This window comes from Nomascus leucogenys, chromosome 7b, assembly GCF_006542625.1.
Source record: "Nomascus leucogenys isolate Asia chromosome 7b, Asia_NLE_v1, whole genome shotgun sequence".
NCBI lineage: Eukaryota > Metazoa > Chordata > Mammalia > Primates > Hylobatidae > Nomascus > Nomascus leucogenys.
Window position 1 is genome coordinate 65,844,157 of NC_044387.1, and position 22,722 is coordinate 65,866,878.

General features: G+C 41.6%; 1 protein-coding gene across 3 annotated transcripts in view; it reads right to left on the reverse strand.

The window, feature by feature from the left end:
- Positions 1 to 18,507, reverse strand: part of OTUD4 (OTU deubiquitinase 4) — a 46,743-nt gene extending 28,236 nt beyond the window's left edge. Inside the window, exons 1-6 of one of the 3 annotated variants that reach the window (XM_030816189.1) lie at positions 17,733 to 18,507; positions 12,594 to 12,677; positions 9,609 to 9,659; positions 3,083 to 3,129; positions 2,086 to 2,158; positions 575 to 656 (exon numbers count right to left, since the gene is read on the reverse strand). In XM_030816189.1, the coding sequence (XP_030672049.1) occupies positions 575 to 656; positions 2,086 to 2,158; positions 3,083 to 3,129; positions 9,609 to 9,659; positions 12,594 to 12,677; positions 17,733 to 17,891 (496 nt within the window). In that variant the 5' untranslated portion in view covers positions 17,892 to 18,507. Of the gene's footprint in view, positions 1 to 574; positions 657 to 2,085; positions 2,159 to 3,082; positions 3,130 to 9,608; positions 9,660 to 12,593; positions 12,678 to 17,732 lie in introns of those variants that run through there. The other 2 variants (XM_030816190.1, XM_030816191.1) reach the window with 2 other exon arrangements.
- Between the last annotated feature and the right edge of the window lie 4,215 nt (positions 18,508 to 22,722).

Sequence of the window (22,722 nt, forward strand, 5' to 3'; positions counted from 1 at the left end):
AGCTCACTGCAGCCTTGACTTCCTGGGCTCAAGTCATCCTCCCACCTCAGTCTCCCAAGTAGTTGGGACCACAGGCATGCGCCACCATGCCCAGCTACCCTTCCTCCTATTGCAACAAGTTTTTATTATAATATTAATACTCTTGGTAATTTAAGGTTCTTGGACATATCTTTTATATTATAACAGAATAGAATTATTTGTTCTGATTTGTTTACATTAAGACTGTAAAAGGCCAGGCGCGGTAGCTCACACCTGTAATCCCAGCACTTTGGGAGGCCGAGGCGGGCGGATCACGAGGTCAGGAGATCGAGACCACCCTGGCTAACACAGTGAAACCCCGTCTCTACTAAAAATACAAAAAAATTAGCCGGGCGTGGTAGTCCCAGCTACTTGGGAGGCTGAGGCAGGAGAGTGGCGGGAACCCAGGAGGCGGAGCTTGCAGTGAGCGGAGATCACGCCACTGCACTCCAGCCTGGGCGACAAAGCGAGACTCCGTCTCAAAAAAAAAAAAAAAAAAAAAGACTGTATAAGTTTAGGAATATAATTTCCCATATAAACACAAGGTGATACTTACACTGACACATAGCAGAGCTTTCTTTATACTTTATGGGATACACAATATCATAATGATTTCCATTTGAAAAACACAGTAACACCTGAAAGGGAAAAACAAACATTTCAGCCCCTCATGTACATAACATTTACATTGCAACGTATGTCTCTAATGCCTCTGAATTACTAGATCATTTCCAAACAGACAGTGAGTATTTTAGGAGTAACCTAAAGCTTCAATGTTGTCAAGCTACAGTACATCCATATGCTGAAATGTTATATAAACATTAAATCAAAAAATTCAAAATGATTTCTGGAAATGTTTATAGGATGACAAAAAAATAAAAATAATATATGAAAACATGCCTTCAACTAAAGAACAAGACACTGTAAGAAAATATTTCAAAACCTTATTAATGCTAACCTCTAACAAGCAAAATTTTCTAACAAGCAAAATCAAAGATAAATTTCTTTGTATAAGTGATGATTTAGAAAATCATCACTTATACAAAGAAAAATGCACATTGATTTTGTTTAGAATATAACAATACATTTCAAAACTTGTTTTGAAGAAGCCAGATCCCTTAGAAAGTCCCAGAAACCCCAAAACCCTTATAACAGTAGTATTTCACTCAATTCCCCTCTAACTTATCACCACCAGCATGGTGGAACACAAGTCACTTCAATTCGGCCATCATGACTCCAAAATAGCTACTTAAGACAAAAATTCTCTTATAATAAGTCAGTTGATCTTTCTTTCCAGGCTTCACAAAATTTTTCAGTTGCTTCTGCTTTATGACAGATAATGCAACAACACCCTTGTGAGTAAAATGTACACTAGGGAAATACATATGATTACTAAAGTATTCCTGGATGTAATGGCAGAACCTATTTTCACAAGTTTTTTTTTTTTTTACTAATGTTTATATTGACAAAAAATTGTAATAGTCTAGTTCATCATATGCATTAATGTCTCATAATTCTTTTCAGTGTTTCTACTAAAATGTTATAAAAGGGTTAAATACAGTAATTTGTAGGAGCAAAAAAAATACAAAATAATATGACTAAGTGACAATTAATAGGAGCCCCCCCCTTTTTTTTTTAGACGGAGTTTCGCTCTTGTTCCCCAGGCTGAAGTGCAATGGTGTGATCTCAGCTCACCCGCAACCTCCACCTCCCAGGTTCAAGCGATTCTCCTGCCTCAGCCTCCCTAGTAGCTTGGATTACAGGCATGTGCCACCACGCCCGGCTAATTTTGTGTTTTTTCAGTAGAGACGGGGTTTCTCCATGTTGGTCAGGCTGGTCTCAAACTCCCGACCTCAAGTGATCTGCCTGCCTCGGCCTCCCAAAGTGCTGGGATTACAGGCATGAGCCACCGCGCCTGGCTACAGGAACTTTTAAGAAATCAGAATACCATAACCTTAATATAGAAATATTTCAAAAAATCATTTAAAATTATAGCTTATGAGGTCATGGTAGCAACTAAGTGATTCTTTTACTTAAATACTTTAGAACACTTTGAATAATTCTTACCTTTTCAGGAAAATTATTTTCGGTTACTTGTGAAGGAGAAACATTTGGTTCCCGATAAATTATAAAATCTTTCCTGAAAATAACAATTAGAAATTATTTATAATGGACTATACTTCATGAATTTGAATTTAATCAGTCATTCATTCATCAAGGGCCTAATACGTGCCAGGCACTGTCCCAACCACTGGAGATACAAAAGACAATAATGAGATAACTAAGTTGTAAAATATCTATATAAAAGTAACACTTTAAACATGTAAAATTTCAAATATAATTTGTATATATATTAAATTTCAGATATAATTCTAAAGGGACACTTCAAAAATCAAAGAAATTTTGAAGATTAAATTTAAACAACATTCTGAAAAGAAAAAACAAAGTATTTACCTGTTCCTCTACTAGGCAAAAGTAGCAAAACTGAATACAGGTTGAGCATCCCAAATCTAAAAAGCCAAAATCCCAAATGTTCCAAAATCTAAAACTTTTTGAGCACCAACATGACACTCAAAGGAAATGCTCATTGGAGCATTTTGGATTTCAGATTTTCAAATTAGGGATGCTCAACTGGGTAAGTATAATGTAAATATTCCAAAATTTAAAAAAAAATCGAAATCTAAAAGCTTCTGGACTCAACCATTTCAGATAAGGAATACTCAATTTGTAACATGGTATTTTAGTACGGTTCTAGTGGCCATTCAATGCCACTGACCCTGAGAAAGTAGAAAATCATTTCTCTGTAAGGTTGATAAGTGATATCTTACAGAACATAGACTGGAAAAATTTCTGTACCCTTTTCCAAAGTATTTTGAGAATTAAAATTTCTAAACACTGACATATCTAAATGTCAAAATCTAATTGATGCGATTAAAAAAAACTTAGAAGAGATGCTTCATAACTAAAGTATAAAAGAGTTTTGCTATATTAACATTATTAATATAATGTAATATAATTTCCCACTGGTTTCATTTTATTTTACTTACGTTATTATAGTGTTTACCTGTACATAAGAGAAAGGGCACTTATTTCCACTTGTCCTACCCATTCCTGTATTGAAGAAAAAAAGGTGGCAGGTAAGTGTCTCACACTTTTTAGATTCCACTTTATATTTCTATACATACTTTTATACAGCACACGTAATGAGTTCTTAAAGCTCATTATTAGTAGTATTGTGAATATTATAAAAACATTTATATAAAACAGACCACAATATGTGGTAAAATGCAGTCCAAGTCTCTCCCACACACACACAAAAAAATACTAACAGGGTGAAAAATGGCAGTTCCTATTGGTGTGGCAAGACCACAGCATGGCATCTGTAAGTTGAGACTTTTTTTTTTTTTTTGAGATGGAGTTTCGCTCTTGTTGCTCAGGCTGGAGTGCAGTGGCGTGATCTTGGCTCACCGCAACCACCGCCTCCGAGGTTCAAGCAATTCTCCTGCCTCAGCCTCCGAAGTAGCTGGGATTACAGGCATGTGCCACCACGCCCGGCTAATTTTGTATTTTTAGTAGAGACGGGGTTTCTCCATGTTGGTCAGGCTGGTCTCGACTACCGACCTCAGGTGATCTGTCCGCCTCAGCCTCCCAAAAAACTTGGGCGCCTGGCCCAAGTTGAGAACGTAACGAAGGCAAGGGCTATCCTCCAGCCTAGCCCTCAGGAGAGAGCCTGGCACGTGGTATAAGCTCGGGAAATGAAACACTAAATAGAGGCGGCCGGGCGCAGTGGCTCATACCTGTAATCCCAGCACTTTGGCAGGCCAAGAAGGGTGGATCACCTGAGGTCAGGAGTTCGAGACCAACCTGACCAACATGGAGAAACCCCATATCTACTAAAAGTACAAAATTAGCCGGGTGTGGTGGCCCATGCCTATAGTCCCAGCTACTCAAGAGGCTGAGGCAGGAGAATCGCTTGAACCCAGGAAGTGGAAGTTGCAGTGAGCCAAGATTGCACCATTGCACTCCAGCCTGGGCAACAAGAGCAAAACTCCGTCTCAAAAAAAAAAAAAAAAAAGAAATATTGAATAGAAGCAGAAAATCGGGAAGTATAAAAAAGGGCAGAAGGTCTCTTATCTTCAGGGTAAATGAAGGTACAAAAGAGCAGTGTCCTAGCAATTGTTTTGAAAACAAGGGAAATTCTACACTCCTTAGAAAAGTCACTTAAAGCCTTTCTGAAAGGCAAATAGCCAGTATATTTCAAAATTTAAAATGTCCCATATACCCTTTGACCCAGCAATTCAACTTCTGTAAATCTATCATAAAGAAATATTTCATGTCTACAAAAGTGTATGTAAAATAATGATGTCACTGGGAATTATTTGTAACGGTGTTAAAAAAAAAAAAAAAAAAAAGGCAGGAAAAAAAAGTCCCTAAGATTCCTACAGAATAGTAAAATAATTCATGTTTCAGGCAGGATGTGGTGGCTCACGCCTGTAATCCCAACACTTTGGGAAGCCGAGGCAGGCGGATCACGAGGTCGGGAGTTCAAGACCAGCCTGACCAACATGGTGAAACCTCGTCTCTACTAAAAATACAAAACATTAGTCGGGCCTGGTGGCACATGCCTGTAATCCCAGCTACTTGGGGGCTGAGAGAGGAGAACCACTTGAACCTGGGAGGCAGGGGTTGAGTGAGCCGAGATTGCGCCTCTGCACTCCAGCCTGGGCGACAAGAGTGAAACTATGTCTCAAAAAAAATAAAAATAAAAAATAACTCATGTTTCATCCACACTATAGAATATCATGCATTCATTGAAAAGAATGAGGTATAACCACATGAAATGACCTAGAAAAATCACTCAAGATTAAGTTTTAAAAGTAAATCATGGGAAAATAATCCTATTTGTGAAAAACAAAAAGGCATATATATTGGTACATGTGAACGCATAGAAAGGGGATGGGGAGGATACATCCTAAATTGACAACAGAGACAGGGAAGTTAACATGAGGAAAAATGAAGAATTTTCACACTTCATTCTATAATACATCTATATTTTAAAACTTTTACCAAAGAATATTTTCCTATAGTACTGTAAAGTCAGTAAAGACTTAATACATTAAGTCACCAAAAACAATGAGCTTTGATAAATGAATGCTGCCACTTATTCCTTGAAAGAAAAGAAAAACTGAAATAAGGAAAATATTTTAAACAATGTTTTGATCTTAGACCAGCACAATCTTTTCCCTCAGAGACTTTTCAATAGTTCTTAAAAGTTAGCTCTAATTTTCAAAATTAAATAGGTGCCATATATTAAAATAGATCTCTTAAAATAAGCCTCAGCCTAACAATCATGGCTTCTCACAAACTGCTAGAAGTGATACCCTCTGGTGTAGAGGAAACCGTTCACTGATATGAGTCTGTTTAGATCAAACACACGAGCTACATTTCTAATTTTTATACAAGAAGTATTACATCACTTTAAAAAATGAAAAATTCTGCCAGGCACGGTGGCTCATGCCTGTAATCCCAGCACTTTGGGAGGCCGAGGAGGGTGGATTACCTGAGGTCAGGAGTTCAGGACCACCCTGGCCAACATGGTGAAACTCCATGTCCACTAAAAAATATAAAAATTAGCCAGGCGTGGTGGCAGGTGCCTCTAATCCCAGCTACTCAGGAGGCTGAGACAGGAGAATTGCTTGAATCCAGGAGGCAGAGGTTGCAGTGAGCTGAGATCACACCATTGCACTCCAGCCTGGGTATTAAGAGTGAAACTCCATCTCTAAAAAAAATAAAAAATGAAAAATTCTATCCGTCTCAACAAAATGCTACATGAGAATAATGTACTTTTTGATACGTAATCTTCAGAAGAAATTCTTTTGTAGTCTGGTTAGATAAACAATGGATATCCTAAAATCTTCCCCAAGCAGTGTCAGTATTAAATTATTTAAAAAAAAAATCGATATTCTACTACCACCATCTTCCACCTTAACACTGTAATTTTACTTAATCAGCATTTTTTATGATGTGTGACATACATCTTTCTTGTAAAAAGAATTCCTTCAAAATATGTTTTAATTAATTAACCATACTATATCAAAATTACACAACTTAAATGTTCTTAGTCGTCAGTATTAAGCTCTTGTTCCTCAAAAGACATTGTTAAGAAAATGAAAAGCCAAGCTTGTAATTCCAACTATTCGGGAGGCTGAGGCAGGGGAATCACTTGAACTCGGGAGGCAGAGGTTTCAGTGAGCTGAGATCGTGCCACTGCACTTCAGCCTGGGCAACAGAGCAAAACTCTGCCTCAAAAAAAAATAATAAATAAATAAAATAAAAAATTAAAAAAAAAAGGAAAGTCAAAATACAAACTAGAAGAATGTATTTGTAGAACATATATCCATTACAGGACTTATATCCAGTATAAAGAACTAGTAAAATTCAGTAGGAACAACAGCAATTAAAAAATGGGGAAAAACCTATGAACAGACATTTCACCAACAGAATTAGATACATGACAAATAAGCACATGAAAAGATGCTCAACATCATTAGAGAAATTCAAGTTAAATCACAAAGAGTGCTGGCAAATATGTGGAGAAACTGAAATTCTCATAATATTGCTGATGAGAAAGCAAAATGGTACAGTCACTTCGAAAAGTTTGGCAGTTTCTCTCAAAAACATATTTACCAGATGACCCAGCAATTTTGCTCTAAGGTATTAATCCAAGACAAAACAAAACACATGTCTACACAAAGATTTATAAGCAATTGTTCACAGCAGCTTCAATTTTAACAACCCAGAACTGTAAAGAACTTAAATATCAATCAGCTGGTAAATGTATACACAGGGTGTGATAGATACATACACAGATTATTATTCTTCAATAAAAAGGAACCACTGCTAAACGCATGAATAAATTTTAGTGTTTCCAATAGGCTTAATGAAAGAAGCCAAATACATAAGACTACAAACTCTATCATTCCACTTATATGCATCTAGAAACGGCAAAACTTAGAAAGCAAATCAGTGCTTGCCAGGTCCCAGGGGATGGGGGAAGGGGATTAACTGCAAAAATGCAAAAGGAAACTTTTTGGAGTGATGGAAATGTCCTTTATGATGTTTGCTGTGGTGGTTACATAAGCATATACACTTGTCAAATCTCATCAAATAGTGTATTTATAAGTGATGAATTTCATTGTATGTCAATTTTACCTCAAAGCTGACAAAAACATATTCTCACACAAGTCTGAAGTACCTTTCAAAATGCTCCGCTATTACTTATTTTAAGAGGATAAAGATGCTTTCTCTGAGAACTGGATGAAGCAACTGAGTTTATCCAACAACTATCTGCCAAATGGTTGCTGTTTTCATTTTATACAGCCATATATCAGGAAGGCAAAAAAATATATTTATTTATTTTTTGAGATGGAGTCTCACCCTGTTGCCCAGGCCAGAGCGCAGTGGCATGATCTCAGGCTCACTGCAACCTCTGCGTCCCAGGTACAAGCAATTCTCCTGCCTTGGCCTCCCAAATAGCTGGGACTACACGTGCATGCCACCACGCCTGGCTAATTTGTTTGTATTTTTGGTAGAGACGGGGTTTCACCATCTTGAACTCCTGACCTCAAGTGATCTTCCCGCCTCTGCCTCCTATAGTGTTGGGATTACAGGCACGAGCCATTGTGCCCAGCCCACGAAAGCAAAAAAACAAGAATTAAGATTTACAAATATTTGTTGCTAGTAACAAAAAAGAAACAACTGTCAGAAGATGCCATCCAACCCTTCAGTCAACAAAATCCCTCAGCTCTGGAACACAGCAGTGAACAAAACATACAGAACTCTGTGTTCATGGAGCTTAATTCAAGTAGGAAGACGACAAAGAAAATACACAGTACATTAAATGGTACAAGCACTACAGAGAAAAATAAAGCAGAGAGGGGTACAGGGAACGTGTTGGAAGCTGAGAATTACAATTTTAGATGGGATAACCACTACTCTTACTTCCTGCCCCAAAATCCTTATATGGCTTCCCAATGCCTGATGCCTAGGCCCCAGGCCCAGAGGCCCTGATTCAGGTATGGAATAGGGGCCAGGCAATCTGCATTGCACATCAAGTGATTTTGATACAGATAACCTACAGATCACACTTTGAGAAACACGGGTCTAAAGCATAAGCTCCAAACCACTGACCCTAACACTGAAGGCTCTCCCACAGTCTGGCCCCAACCTGCCTTCCAACTCCTTTCTCACTACTTCTTATCTTCACATACTCAATGCTCCACACAATCGGAACTGTTTTCTGAATCTGCCTTGCTCACAATTTTCACTGCCTGGAATGCCCTTCAGCCCAGGCATTTCCTATTTAGAATCTATTCAGACTTCAAAACAAACTCACTCTCCAAGTGTTGCTTTGTCTACCCAGCTAGAAATAACACTCTGAATGCCTACAGCATCACAGCTATATACCTCTTGTGACAAATCTCCTTTTCTAGCTTGTATTGACCTTCTTTCCTATGACAGGGAAACTTTTTTGTTATCTACATTATCTCTGCATCCCCAGGGTGACTAGGAATTCTTGGCCCATAACAAGCACTCAAATTAGTGTTAGGTAACCAAATGGATACATGAGTCATTGATCAAACACCCTTGGTTCCTATACTGCATTCCCTTTACTCCTTAACTCTTCTTAGCTTTTTTCTTTGCCAATGTTATTTTTACCTTAACATTCTAAGTGGCGTTCCAAGATATTTGGATTTTTACAGTGAGAACGTTAGTTTTGTAAACAGAAAAAAATTAAGAAAAATCCTTTTAACATCAACATGACTGAAAAAGTATAGCAGCAGGAGTTGGTGAGTAAGTGCTATCCTTTCCTGTCTCAACAGTCTCTTCCCTCTTTATGAGATGATCATGGAAATAGGAACCTGCGTGAAAGAACTCTGCCTTCTCAGTTGCCTAGGAAGAAAAACTTTGCAGGCCGGGTATGGTGGCTCACACCTGTAATCCCAGCACTTTGGGAGGCCGAGGCAGGCGGATCATAAGGTTAAGAGATCGAGACCATCTTGGCCAATATGGTGAAACCCCATCTCTACTAAAAATAAAAAAATTAGCTGGGCATGGTGGTGCACGCCCATAGTCCCAGATACTCGGGAGGAGAATCGCTTGAACCCGGAAGGCAGAAGCTGCAGTGAGCCAAGATCATGCCATGCACTCCAGCCTGGCAATAGAGTGAGATTCCATCTCAACAAAAAAAAAAAAAGAAATCAAACTTCATCCTGTCCAAGTTTCATACACACACCAGCATAGCATTCTGAAAATCATCGCCCCAGCATTATTTCAGATTTTTATACTACATTTACATGCCATTATAGCAAAGATAAAATAGCACAACTCTGCCTTAGTGAGGCAACCTCTAATACACAGCTCCAACTTAAGTGCTGCATAAAATGTGTAGGAAACGTTTATAAGGAAATAGGGTACAACATCACTGCAACTCCTCTATACACTGTAATAGTAATCTTCTATTTTAATGAATTTTAAATACATTATTTGGATATATAAAAATAGAAATATACTAGAAGACTGTGACATACCTGTGGATTTTCCAAACGCTTTAAATATTCTTCAAATGATCCTTCTATAAACTGCAAAAAATAAATCTATTAGAAATGTCATCTAAGATATATGCCAAAACAGTTAACCGCTTCACTGTGTAAACAACATTCACTGTCAATTACTGAGTTTGCACATAAACCTAAAATACCTCAGTATTATTTAAAAATATGTACATAATCTAATTATGAAAACATATAGCAATCATTAAAGACTATAAACATACAAAAGAATTTAAAGAAGGAAATTTTGTCAGGAAAGGTTTCCTGAAAGAAGAGTGACTCAAGATGAATGCTGGACAGGATCTGGATGGCAAAAGGCAGCTGATACTCTACAGAGAGGGCCAATGTGGCATGAGGAGGAAGAGGAACACCGTGTTGGGAAGACAAGCAATCTGGCCAGCTAGAGCAGGACAACCTGTTGTGGAACTGAGTGGGAGAAGAACCCAAATGGGGGCCTGTTTACAGAGGGCCTTGAGCCCAGGCAGGACTTAAAGGCTAGATGAGAAAGGCCATTCAAGGCCACTTCAGGTGACATTCTGAACTCAGAAATTATATGATGAAAGCAGTGCTTTAACTTGGTAGTGACCAGTGTGTAGAAGGGAATAAAACAAAGACTGACTTACTAGCTAAGAAATAGTATAGCTTAATAATACAGATAGAGTACTCACTGTCTCTCAGGTGATACTAGAAAGAGCGATGAGAACTAGTAAGGCTAAAAATACTTTGAAGCATCAACAAGATTTTTCTAATACAGCTTGCTTCATTGCTTCATTGTTACTTTGACATAAAAACAGTTTATTCAAGCTGTGTAATAACGCAACCTTTTTTATGTTTCTTTCATAGCAATCGCACTCATTTGAGAAATCTCTAAAAGTCATTCGTTGAACCACCAAATTCAATTGCATTTAAATTACAGTCCCAGTTGATTTAGCGAAGTGATAGACTTAAAGACATTAAAGTACACTCCCTAGTCTATAAAAATCTTTTAAGCACCCTTGGATTTTAAGATTGAGATTCTTTCAGATTATATAATGTCAAATTGCCAAAAATATCTTAAATTTCAAAAGACATTTATAATAAAAGAACCATATATATTAAACAGCCCACCAATAAAGGGCTACTGTTCTGTATTAGATGATTATAGGTCTAAGAAAAAAAAAAAAAACACACAGAACCATTTAAAGTTACAAGAGACTGCAGAATTCTGACACAAGCCTGCATCCTCTCTGAGAGTCTCCTTTCTGAGCAGAAAGCGTCCATCTATGCCATGGCTGAACAATGTCAGTAACAAGGCATAATCCTTTCTACAACATCTCTTTCCAATTCTGGACAACTGAAACTGCTTGAAGGTTCATATAAGGACGGTGAAACTCTTCCCCATGGAACTTTCAACCTCTGATCATACCTCGTAAGATTATATGGACTAAGGCCAGGCATGGTGGCTCACGCTTGTAATCCCAGTACTTTGGGAAGCCGGGCGGGCAGATCACGAGGTCAGGAGATCGAGACCATCCTGGCTAACATGGTGAAACCCCATCTCTACTAAAAATACAAAAAATTAGCCTGGCATGATGGCGGCGGGCACCTGTAGACCCAGCTACACTGGAGGCTGAGGCAGGAGAATGGCATGAACCCGGGAGGCGGAGCTTGCAGTGAGCCGAGATGGCGCCACTGCACTCCAGCCTGGCCGACAGAGCGAGACTCCGTCTCAAAAAAAGATTATATGGACTAAAAAAAATATATGCAAAGCACTTAATGCCTGGCACATAGTAAGCACCTCAACCAATGTTAGCAATGTCCATTATTATCAACACAGTTTTACCCTCTGGGGCCAATGATTAATAAGAATTAAAGACCATTCCACCTCCCCACTTCCCTTCTCTACCACACCTTTGTACTCTCTTATCTAGCCTCTGCGTTACCAGGTTTTTTTAAATAAAACAAGGTTTCAAGCCTATCATTTGCAAAGTATTATATCAACATTCTCTACCAGTCAACTGGGGGAAATAACATCCAAAGTTGTCAGATTATATAATTCTAGGTCTTAAAACCATTAAGTAATAAATCCTATGACTTTGAATGTAAAATGAAAACAGGTCACTGTGGCATCTTATTTCACATACTACTGAGAAAAGTATATTAAGCTGTTATACAACATTTTATTAACTATTAATCACTACTTACATAATTACAGTGTTCTGATATGTGAGTTCACACTGAACCCTGAAAATTAAAAACCTATAAATGCCTTCTGATAAAATTAAGGGTTCAGCATTACTTACACTCAGCATATTTTTTACACTGGAAGTCTGAATTTTTTTTTTTTTTTGAGACAGGGTCTCACTCTGTCACCCAGGCACTGGTGCAGCGGCACAACTCGGCTCACTGCAACCTCTGCCTCCTGGGTTCAAGCAATCCTCATGCCTCAGCCTCAAGAGTAGCTGGGACTCAGGCATGTGCCACCATGCCACTGTTTTTAGTAGACACAGGGTTTCGCCATGTTGGCCAAGCTGGTCTTAAACTCTTCACCTCCCAAAGTACTGGGATTACAGGCGTGAGCCACCATGCCCAGCCTGAATTTTTTCTTTTTTAATTTATAAGGAGTTACCAATCACAGAAACCACTATTAATCACAACGCCCCCAATTCCCTGACCATGTCAGACAAAGCCCACTCTTAGTATGCAAGGGCCTTGTCCAGGTCGTCTTTCCATCCCCCACAGCTCAGCGTCTTATCCATCATAGTAGCTTTCTCAATGTCCAAATAAATGCAAGACATAAAATAGCCTAGAAAACAATGTAACTGAATATAACTAAATTAAGTTCAATAGGGAAGTTTTTTTAATAAGTGTTATTTTCATAACTTGCATTAAGATCCAGCCTGTGAAATTCTACTAGGACACTTCTAAAAGCCAAAATGTAAAACCAAGTCAAGACACCATTACATGTTTGAAATTACAAGTTACCGCTTCAAATTTCTCTCTGTTCTCTCGAAGATAGTGAATACAGGCCATTCTGACTTCAACATGACGAGACTGAGAGTGCAATACCTAAAAAGAAAAGGCAACAAACACACTATTAAGCATTTAGTTAAAAGTTACAACCTAAAGTCTTCCTTTACACCCAAAATAATCTGACAACCAATAGATTATCAGTCTTTCTCCATTTCCCTTTCTATAATTTCGATATCTTTACTCATTCCTACCTCTTCTAAATAAGCACAGTGAAAACATGACATATACAAACAATACTACTTCTTAAGCCAAATTTTGTAAAGAATTTATTAGCCTTTCTCCTTTAGGACATTTTTGTAAACTTAGGACACTCTCTTCCCTTGGCCATCCCCCCACAATAACTTTTCACAAAGAAGAGCTAACAAAATCCATGCTACGCCATGCTCAACCTCATCCTATACATATTGTAAAGACAAACTGGCAACTTCAGTAGGAATGTATTTTGAGGCTTTCAGCCTGTAAGAGGCCGATTTATTTTTCCCATTAATTCTGAATCCACTTAGAGGCTCTATGTAAAAATTTAAGTCCACTACGGTTTCAGAAAAATTAAGGCACTCATTCTTTCCTTGGTGATCAAGCTTACAAGATGAGAAAGAACATCCAAGTAGGCACCACAGGGGGTGCAAAAATGTTGCATGATGTCATCCCAAGAGGTTTGGGGTTTGTTTTTATGCCCTAAATTGTAAAGTACCAACCTACAAAGTATGATCCAGATCCTCTCACTCTGTAGTTTTCATTTTTTTCTATTAACCAGTTCAACAAAAAGATAACTTACTGGCATGTGGTCTTTTACCAAAATTCTAAAGCTGTGAATTGAAACAACTACTACTTTTTTTTTTTGAGACGGAGTCCTGCTCTGTCACCCAGGCTAGAGTACAATGGCACAATCTTGGCTCACGGCAACCTTCATCTCCCGGGTTCAAGCGATTTTCCTGCCTCAGCCTCCTGAGTAGCTGGGATTACAGGCACCTACTACCGCAGTTGGCTAATTTTTGTATTTTTAGTAGAGACAGGGTTTCACCATCTTGGCCAGGCTGGTCTCAAACTCCTGACCTCGTGATCCACCCACCTCGACCTCCCAATGTGCTGGGATTACAGGCTTGAGCCACCGTGCCCAGCCTGAAACAACTATTTCTTATCCAATGCTTACTTCTAACTAGCTCCCAATTCTTTCTTTTCCCCCCCAGGACAGAGTCTTACTCTGTCCACCCAGGCTGGAGTGCAGTGGTGCAATCTCGGCTCACCGCAACCTCCGCCTCACAAGTTCAAGCAATTCTCCTGCCTCAGCCTCCAGAGTAGCTGGATTACAGGTGCTGCCATGTCTGACTAATTTTTGTATTTTTAGTAGAGACAGGCTTTCACCATGTTGGCCAGGGTGGTCTCAAACTCCTGACCTCAGGTGATCTGCCTGCCTTGGCCTCTCAAAGTGCTGGGATTACAGGCATGAGCCACCGTGCCCAGCCCTAGCTCCCAATTATTTAACATGCTTAAAGGAGATTAAAATTCTTTTCTATTACTGGGTATCTCAAATAAAGATATTCCTGTACCCTAAAGGGTTATGGTTTAAAAAAAAAAAAAACTCAGACACACTTAAAATAACACATTTCAAACTACCATCAAGGCCTCTTGAGAATTTATATTAATAGAAAGTAGCTTTAAAAGTTACAGATCCTGGCCGGGCATGGTGGCTCATGCCTGTAATCCCAGCATTTTGGGAGGCCAAGGAGGGTGGGTCCCCTGAGGTCAGGAGTTTGAGACTAGCCTGGTCAACATGGTGAAACCCCATCTCTACTAAAAATACAAAAAAAAAAAAAAAAAAAAAAAAATTAGCCAGGTGTGGTGGTGCGCGCCTGTAGTCCCAGCTACTTGGGAGGCTGAGGCAGGAGAATCACTTGAAACCAGGAGGCAGAGGTTGCAGTCAGCCAAGATCGTGCCAGGGCACTCCAGCCTGAGTGACAGAGTGAGACTCTGTCTCAAAAAAAAAAAAAAAGTTACAGATCCAATTGAGTGGTTCTCCCTTTACGTTTAGCATGAGTAGAGAATTTGGGGAAAAGGGAGGCTCCAGCTGTGCATTCTACAGCTCTCTTGCCTAACAACCAAGGCTCATTTATACCCACAGAACCGGCACAACTGCCTAGACGCCTAGTATGTCCTATTACGCTGAGATACACTGAAAATGCACCTGTTGAGGTTAGCAATTTGTTTCCAGTGTAATAACTGGTTTTCAGTTTAACTGATTCTACCTTCACTGCTGTTCTTGGACACTATTAAACCATATTCTTATATATTCTAAGAGTATGTGACCAAAAAGGACTATCTATATATAAAAATAACCGCCATCGAATTTTTTTGCCAATTCAACAAATGACATTTAGCAACACTTCTTTTACAGAAGCTATGTTAGACACTATTATAAATCAAGGTATTATTCGTATGAATAAACCACAGTGTCATCTGATAGGGCTTTCCTCTGCCATTAGCAAAGTGGAGCTAGTCTTAAAGCCATTTACCTAGCAACAGGTGGCAAACATAAGTTAGTAAAGCTTATTTTCAATCAAAAACAATGGTAGGCATATCTACTGGTTCTTCTCTTTTAACAAAGATTTTGGCACATACAATCTATCTGAACCTGTTGCTCAGAAGCAAAACTCTTAGCAACTTCTATAAAGTGTGAGAGTGCTGGTAATTTACTAAGTCAAGCACTGCAAGAAAAGCAAGGTTAAATGACAACTTTTTAAAATGTAAATTATTGTGCAAGGTTGAGAACACTCCGGAAGAATTAAAGTAGTATGACAAATATCTCTGCAAATTAATATATACATGAAAGCAAACTAGAAGGCTTTCCCATTTTTACTTGGGACAAGATAGCGATAAATACTGGGAAAGGCTGAGACACTGTTTTAGCAAGTCCTCTAAGAGTGCCCTATTTTTAGCTCCATGGCTGTGGAGCTGATTCAGGTCAGGCCTCCGGCAGGCCCAAATCCACAAGTGTAAAAAGGAAATGGCCTATCTAAATCAGATAATTTGGAAAGACCAAAATCCTAACTCGAGTCTCCTCCCCCTCTTTAAAAACTGCCACTTAGATTATTTACTCTGATTCTTTCTTAGAAATGATGAATATCTGTGATTTTATAGGAGAAATTGTCGGCAAAAAATATAAATCATTGGTACACATTTTAAAAGGGAAGCCTGACGTTGGTATTACTTTCTTTTTCCCACACACACATTTTGCCTTTGGCGATGATGGCTATACCAGTAGTCTACTGAATAACTGAACTTCTCCCAAAGTTCAAGGTCTTCAGCTAAGCTCATCAGACTAAAACTGAGTCACATAACTGGGAAGGGTAGTCCCTTATGCCTAACCTAAACCCCATTACAAAATACAATAAAATGTGTTACCTGATGTAACAAAGAGTTCTTAGTGTAAACCGGCTTTTGCCCCTTTTCTACTTAAAAACAGAGATCTCACTACAATGAGAGGCTTCTGTATAATCAAGGCCACCAAGTATCTATAGTATGCACTACGGAAATCAGGCACACCTTTCTGCTTCAATATAAACTAGGACTCAGATAACTCAAATCCAAGTAAGTTCCAAGCTTCCCTTACCGCCATTTATTTCTATCTCCTTGCTTACCAAACTCTTAGTAGGTCTAACAGTACGTTATAAATATGGGCTGAATTCACTTCCACCTCTTCCCTAGACTTCTGGAGGTGCTGAGGAGTCCAAGGAAGCAGGACAGATAGAGATTCAGAAAATTCACAAATGGGGCAGACTATTTACCTACTAACAATAAGGACTGGAGGGAGTGGCTGGGTGTGAACATACCCCACAGCAACACTGAAAATGAGAAACGGACAGAGAGCCTCGTTTGGGGAGCTTTTGGAAGAATATTTCAGTGACAATGTCCGCAACATAAAGCCACGGTTTGTGTCAGTTAAATCAATTTCTTGTTTTAAAGAAAGATTTTACGCTACCTATGGTAAATAAATGGCTTGCCTTTTAATGTTAAAAATGAGAACAGACTGGCCTCCAGATGTTAAGTAAAACATTTACTCACAAATAGAAATTTTAAAAGTTATTTAGCATTCAAAAAAGGTGAGGGAAAAGAAAACAGAAACATCATAAAAACCCCACAGGCGGGTAGGCAGGGGTGTGCGATGGGGTGTGGGGAGCAGGTCCTAGGTCAAAGGAAAGCACATGTGAAAGGTCTGAAAGACACACCAGAGCAGAAACTTTTATCCAGCTACTTCGGCAGCTATTTTTCAATATAGGATGGGTTTGGGTGACTGCACACCTACAACACACAGTGTTATATAACACGGAATAAGCTCGCTCAAAAAAAAAAAAAAAAAAAAATCAGAAAAATCTTCCTGAGCAACTGTGTTAGAAAGTGGTTTCGAAAAGCTCCAGTTACACGTACCCTTTCTACTACCAACATCAAAACAGGCTTTTTTTAAAAAGTCAGTTCTGTTTAGTATACCTACACAGCCCAGCGGAGCATAATAAAGGGTGGAACCTACTCAAGACAAATCCTTCAAAATATTCTATATTTGTAAAAGGTTGGTTTTCTCAAACGGCAGTTTGCCCATTTGATTCAAGTGACATGGGCGAGCTTGCCTACCCCACATTCCAAAGTCCAGCAGCAAACCAAAATATGTTCCACAAGTAAAGTTTGATCCACCACTTCTAGTCAACACTTGGTTTACTGGAGTGGGGTGAGCGTGGTGCTTCTCAAACGAAGGGAAGGAAGGTAAATGCGGAACAGAAGTGAAAAATATCATGTCGCCAGGTCCCCAGCAATAAATCAACTATAGAAGCTCCGAGCAGGCCTCACAAGTTGTTCTCAACTCATTACCTCTTTATCAGGAGAGACACCCCGTTAATCTGCGGGCTTTGGAGTTTCAATTTGCACCTTTCAGACGCAAAGCAGCGTCCCACTCCGGCGTTACAACGGGGCGCTGTGACGACAGCCAGGGCACGCGCAGCCCCGGCCGTGGGCGGCCCGGACAGCCCGCATCTGCCTCCCCACCTAGACCTGCCGGGCCGTCCCCGCCTCCCCTCGAAGCCCCCCCAGCCCCCCCGCAATTACCTGCTCCGCCACGGCCCGGAACAGGCACGACCCGTCCTTGGCGACCAGTTTCCGATACAAGCCCAGTTTCCGCAGATAGGCGTCCATGGGCGTCGCGTCCTCGCGGGGCCCCGCGCCGCCCTGGTCCCCGCCGTCGGGGACGCCGACGGCCGCCTCCATGTTGCTGGTCCTGCTGCAGGCCAGGCGCGGCGAGGGCTAGCCCCACATGGCCAGGCCGCCGGCTGCTCGACGCCCCGGCCTGGGGCAGGCGGCGGCTCGGGCTGGGGCTCGGGCTCCGCGAGCGGCGGCAGGCGGCGGCGGCCCGAGGCAGCGGTCCGCGCTCTCCGGGCGCATAGGGGAGCCCTGCCTAATGCATGGCTGTCCGCACGCGGCCGCCGCCTCGGAGCGAACACGCGCCCACGACAAACGGGGTGAGCGGAATTAAGGAAAACCCCGAGAGTGAGTAGTCACTTCCCGACGGCCCCGCTGCCTGACTCAGGACCCAGGCCGGGGGTCGCCGCCCCCACAAGTTTCCTCGTCCGTACCGGTGTGAAGCGAGAAAACCCCCGCCCTGGCGCGCACGCTGGGCCGGCTCAGGTGAAGCGGGGCCTGCGTCCCCCGCGCACTCCCCACGCCGGGAGCCGAGGAAACCAAAAAAGAAAGACGCGGCCTTTCGTTTCCCACCTCGCTGGAGGGCGCCGGAGGGGCGGGGAGCGGGTGGGGGCGCCCGGGAGAGAACAGCACCTCGCAGCCCAGAATTTGTTTTCGCTTTCGGGCCGACAGCAGAGAGGACGGCGGGAGGTGTAGTCTTGACAGCCGCAGGAAGTCGGCTTGCGGCGGGCGGGGACGCGCTGGCCGGCCTACCCGGGGGAGGTGCCCGGGAGGCGCGCGGACTACAAGTCCCTACAGCGCGGGCGCCGCCGCCGCCGCCGCCCCAAGCCGGCTTCGCGCTGTACTGGCGCCGCGTCCGCGAGCAGGCCGAGGGGCTCCGCCGGCCGACGTGGGGCGACTTGCGCGCGCCACCCGCCAACCCTGCCGCTGCGCCGCGGGAGACGCGCGCGCCGGGCTGGCGTGGAGTTGCCAGGGACGCCGTGCGGCGCAGTGTAGGCCCTTTGTGTATTTCTTTGCAGAGGGCGCACCTGTCTGCGCCCTTCCCCCCGGCCTGCTCTCCTGGCGTTTCCATGGAGGTGGCTTTAACGGCTTAAGCAGAAAATAGAGCTAATTGGCGGAGGCTACGGGAACTGGCACGGTGCGGGACGACACACTGTCCATAAATCAACCGTGGACTGCTGATTCCTATTAGAAGTACAGCTCACGTACTACGGCAAGATGAAGGCTTTGCCAAAGACATTTTTGTTCACCCTGTCACTGTAGCTGAGCACCCCATCACAGAGACATGTCACTGTCGGAAGACGTAAGAGTTTTTTTTTTCCCTTCTTAAAAAATTCATCTTGTAATTGCTTGATAACATGCTGACTGGACTGGCCATGGCTTCCACCAGTGCTCGAGGCTTCAGCTCAACTTCCCACCCTCCGACGTTGAATGGCAGGGAATTGACAAAGTCAAATTATGCTTTAGAACCCAGAATTTATCCAGCATGCTTCTGTTGCACCAGAATTTTATTTTGCTAAAATACAACAACATCTGGTGTCCTTTTTTAAATACATGGTTAATCATAGGAACTAATTCAGTCTTTAGGCCATGGTGGAGGAGAGGGAGAAGAAAAGGGAGCGTTACTATAGGTTTAGACATGTAGTCAAATACCTTGGAATGGGGGCAAGGCAGGCCAGGTGGTGAGAGTCCAACGACATAATTTTTTTAAAAACTACGTTAGACACTTTTCGGTATTTTCAGTGCAAGCAATCAGTCATGTATTCACTTTCCTTGGAGCGTCTTTGATTTCTTAATGTGTAAATATTCTATCTCAAATTATGCTGCTTTTAGAGAATACAAACGTTATCGTTACCTAAATGAAAAAATGTCACTGCCTCAAATTAACTTGTTGTAGCGAAGAAACACTTTGAAATCAGGTTCAGAAAAGTATAGTTTCAGCCGGGCGTGGTGGCTCACGCCTGTAATCCCAGCACTTTGGGAGGCCGAGGCAGACGGATCACCTGAGGTCAGGAGTTCGAGACCAGCCTGACCAACGTGGAGAAACCCCATCTCTACTAAAAATACAAAATTAGCCGGGCGTGGTGGCACATGCCTGTAATCCCAGCTACTCGGGAGGCTGAGGCAGGAGAATCGCTTGAACCCGGGAGGCGGAGGTTGCGGTGAGCCGGGATCCCAACATTGCATTCCAGCCTGGGCAACAAGAGCGAAACTCCGTCTCAAAAAAAAAAAAAGGAAAAGAAAAATACAGTTTCAAGTCAAACCTGTTGCTTTTCTTTTTAAAATGCATTTACATTGCATATACTTCTCATTCTGCTCAAAAAAAAAAAAAAAAATTCCTGAGTATTGCCACTACTTAAAACTTGGATCGCCCTTGTTTTTGAGTTTAAAAGCTTACCTTTTAAACTCAAAGAGAAACTCAGAGTAATATCTAAACTCCTGCTAAATGAATGTAGAACAACCTCACTCTAAGCTGGCTGCTTCTGGTTCCAAAATTAGAAGTGATGCACCTGTTATATCTGACGCTGGGCCTGTTTAAGGAAATCCTTTAGGTATTTTGAGACCTAATCCAAGACAGACCCTCTGTATGCCAACTTCCCAAATATAGCTCAGTGTCAAGGCAGCATTAGAGGATCCTATGTCTTTAAACTGGACCAAATCTTAGAGAAACTCACTTACTTTCAAAGGATCTTTACTTGTTGACATTAACTTCTGAACCTTTTCAAGAAACCAAACCAGAGTTGATAGAATGTTTATTCTAAGAAAGCCATTTCTGACTGTGTGAAGAACTCTAAACAGACATCATTTTAATCAAATAATACCTGAAAGATTCAATGCTTTTGAGACCTAATGAAATTATAAAATTAAACTTATGCAAAGGAGTCAACCAACTTTTTTTTTCTTGTGCAAAGTCAACGCCTTAAGTTTGTTTACTCTGACAAACTTTAGGGCTAATAATTGTACTAGATCGAATTTTTTAAATTGTTTTTAAACTTCATAGATTGATAGATTTTATGGAGTTTTGTTTTTTTCCAACAATACCTAAGGTTAGGTATTGTAGTAGGCAGCCTCTAAAATGCCCCAACCCTGACCCCCACCCTGTGATTCCCACTTCCTGGTATTCACATTCATACACCTCCACCTTGTAACAGGATTGGTCTGAGTGACCAATAGAATAGAGCAAAAGTAATGGTATGTCACTTCTGAGATTAGGTTATAAGAGACATTTTTGGCATTTTGATTGCCCTCTCATACTCCCTGTCTCATGGGTCACTCATGCTGGTGGAACCTGGCTGCTATATGTCAGATTTACAGAGAGGTTCCCTTTGTAAGAAACTGGAGCCTTCCTTCCTCCAGCAGTCATGTGAGTCAGCTTTGAAGCGAATTCTCCAGCCCAGTCAGGCTTTCAGACAACTCCGGCCTTGGCCAAAATCTTGACTACAACCTCAAGAGAAACCCTGGCCAGAACTACCCAGATAAGCTCTGAAATTCTTTTTTTTTTTGAGACGGAGTCTCGCTCTGTCGCCCAGGCTGGAGTGCAGTGGCGCAATCTCGGCTCACTGCAAGCTCCGCCTCCCGGGTTCACGCCATTCTCCTGCCTCAGCCTCTCCGAGTAGCTGGGACTACAGGCACCCGCCACCACGCCCGGCTAATATTTTTGTATTTTTTTTTTTTTTAGTAGAGACGGGGTTTCACCGTGGTCTCGATCTCCTGACCTCGTGATCCGCCCACCTCGGCCTCCCAAAGTGCTGGGATTACAAGCGTGAGCCACTGCGCCCGGCTGAAATTCTTGACCTCAGAAACTGGGTGAGATAGTGTTTGTTTTAAGCTCCTAAATTTTGTCATAATTTGTTACATAGCAATAGATAAATAATACGGATATAATTCTTCATTATTTGTCTTTACTAGATAGAGAATGAATGCATTTTGACAATTTGTGAAAATAATCACTAATTTAGTATCAGTGGTTTTACCAGGTCTCTGAATTCTAAAGATGAGAAGGTGGGTTATTTTACCAAAGAGTCAAAATAGTAAGTAATAGGATTTTTTTTGAATCTATGAAATCTCTTACAAAAATAGAGTAACCTAAGAATGTCTTTATTGCCACATAGCATTGTTTCATCTTCTACAAAAATTCAAGTAATGGAATCCTACTCAAAAAATGTATTTTATGAAGAAAGACCTGTTTCTTCTGGATCTTATCTGCTAGAGGCTGCTAATTGTCATTCTCCACTTCCCATTTGATTTCCGCTGAGTTTTTGCTGGGCCCATGGGCACCCAACTTTGGGCTATATCTCCCAGCTACCTTGGAACTAAATGTGACCCTGTGATTATGTTTAGGTCAATGGGATGTAAGCAGAATTATTTAACTTCCAGCTCATCTCCTTAAAGATGAAGCCTCCTGCCTTCTACTCTCTGTCCTACTTCCCATGAGCTGCTCTGAAAACATGGTTGAAGGCCGAGTGCGGTGGCTTACGTCTGTAATCCCAGCACTTTGGGAGGCCGAGGCAGGCGGATCAGCTGAGGTCAGGAGTTCAAGACCAGCCTGGCTAACGTGGTGAAACCCCGTCTCTACGAAAAATACAAAATTAGCCAGGCTTGGTGGTGGGCACCTGTAATCCCAGCTACTCTGGAGGCTGAGGCAGGAGAATCACTTGGACCTGGGAGCCGAGATCGCGCAACTGCACTCCAGCCTGGGCAACAGAGTGAGACTCCATCTCAGAAAAAAAAAAAAAAAAAAAAAAAAAAAAAAAACATGGTTGGAACTAGTTAGCCAGCTTTGCCGGGCACAGTGGCTCACGCCTGTAATCCCAGCACTTTGGGAGGCCGAGGCGGGTGGATCACGAGGTCTGGAGTTTGAGATCAGCCTGACCAACATGGTGAAACCCTGGCTCTACTA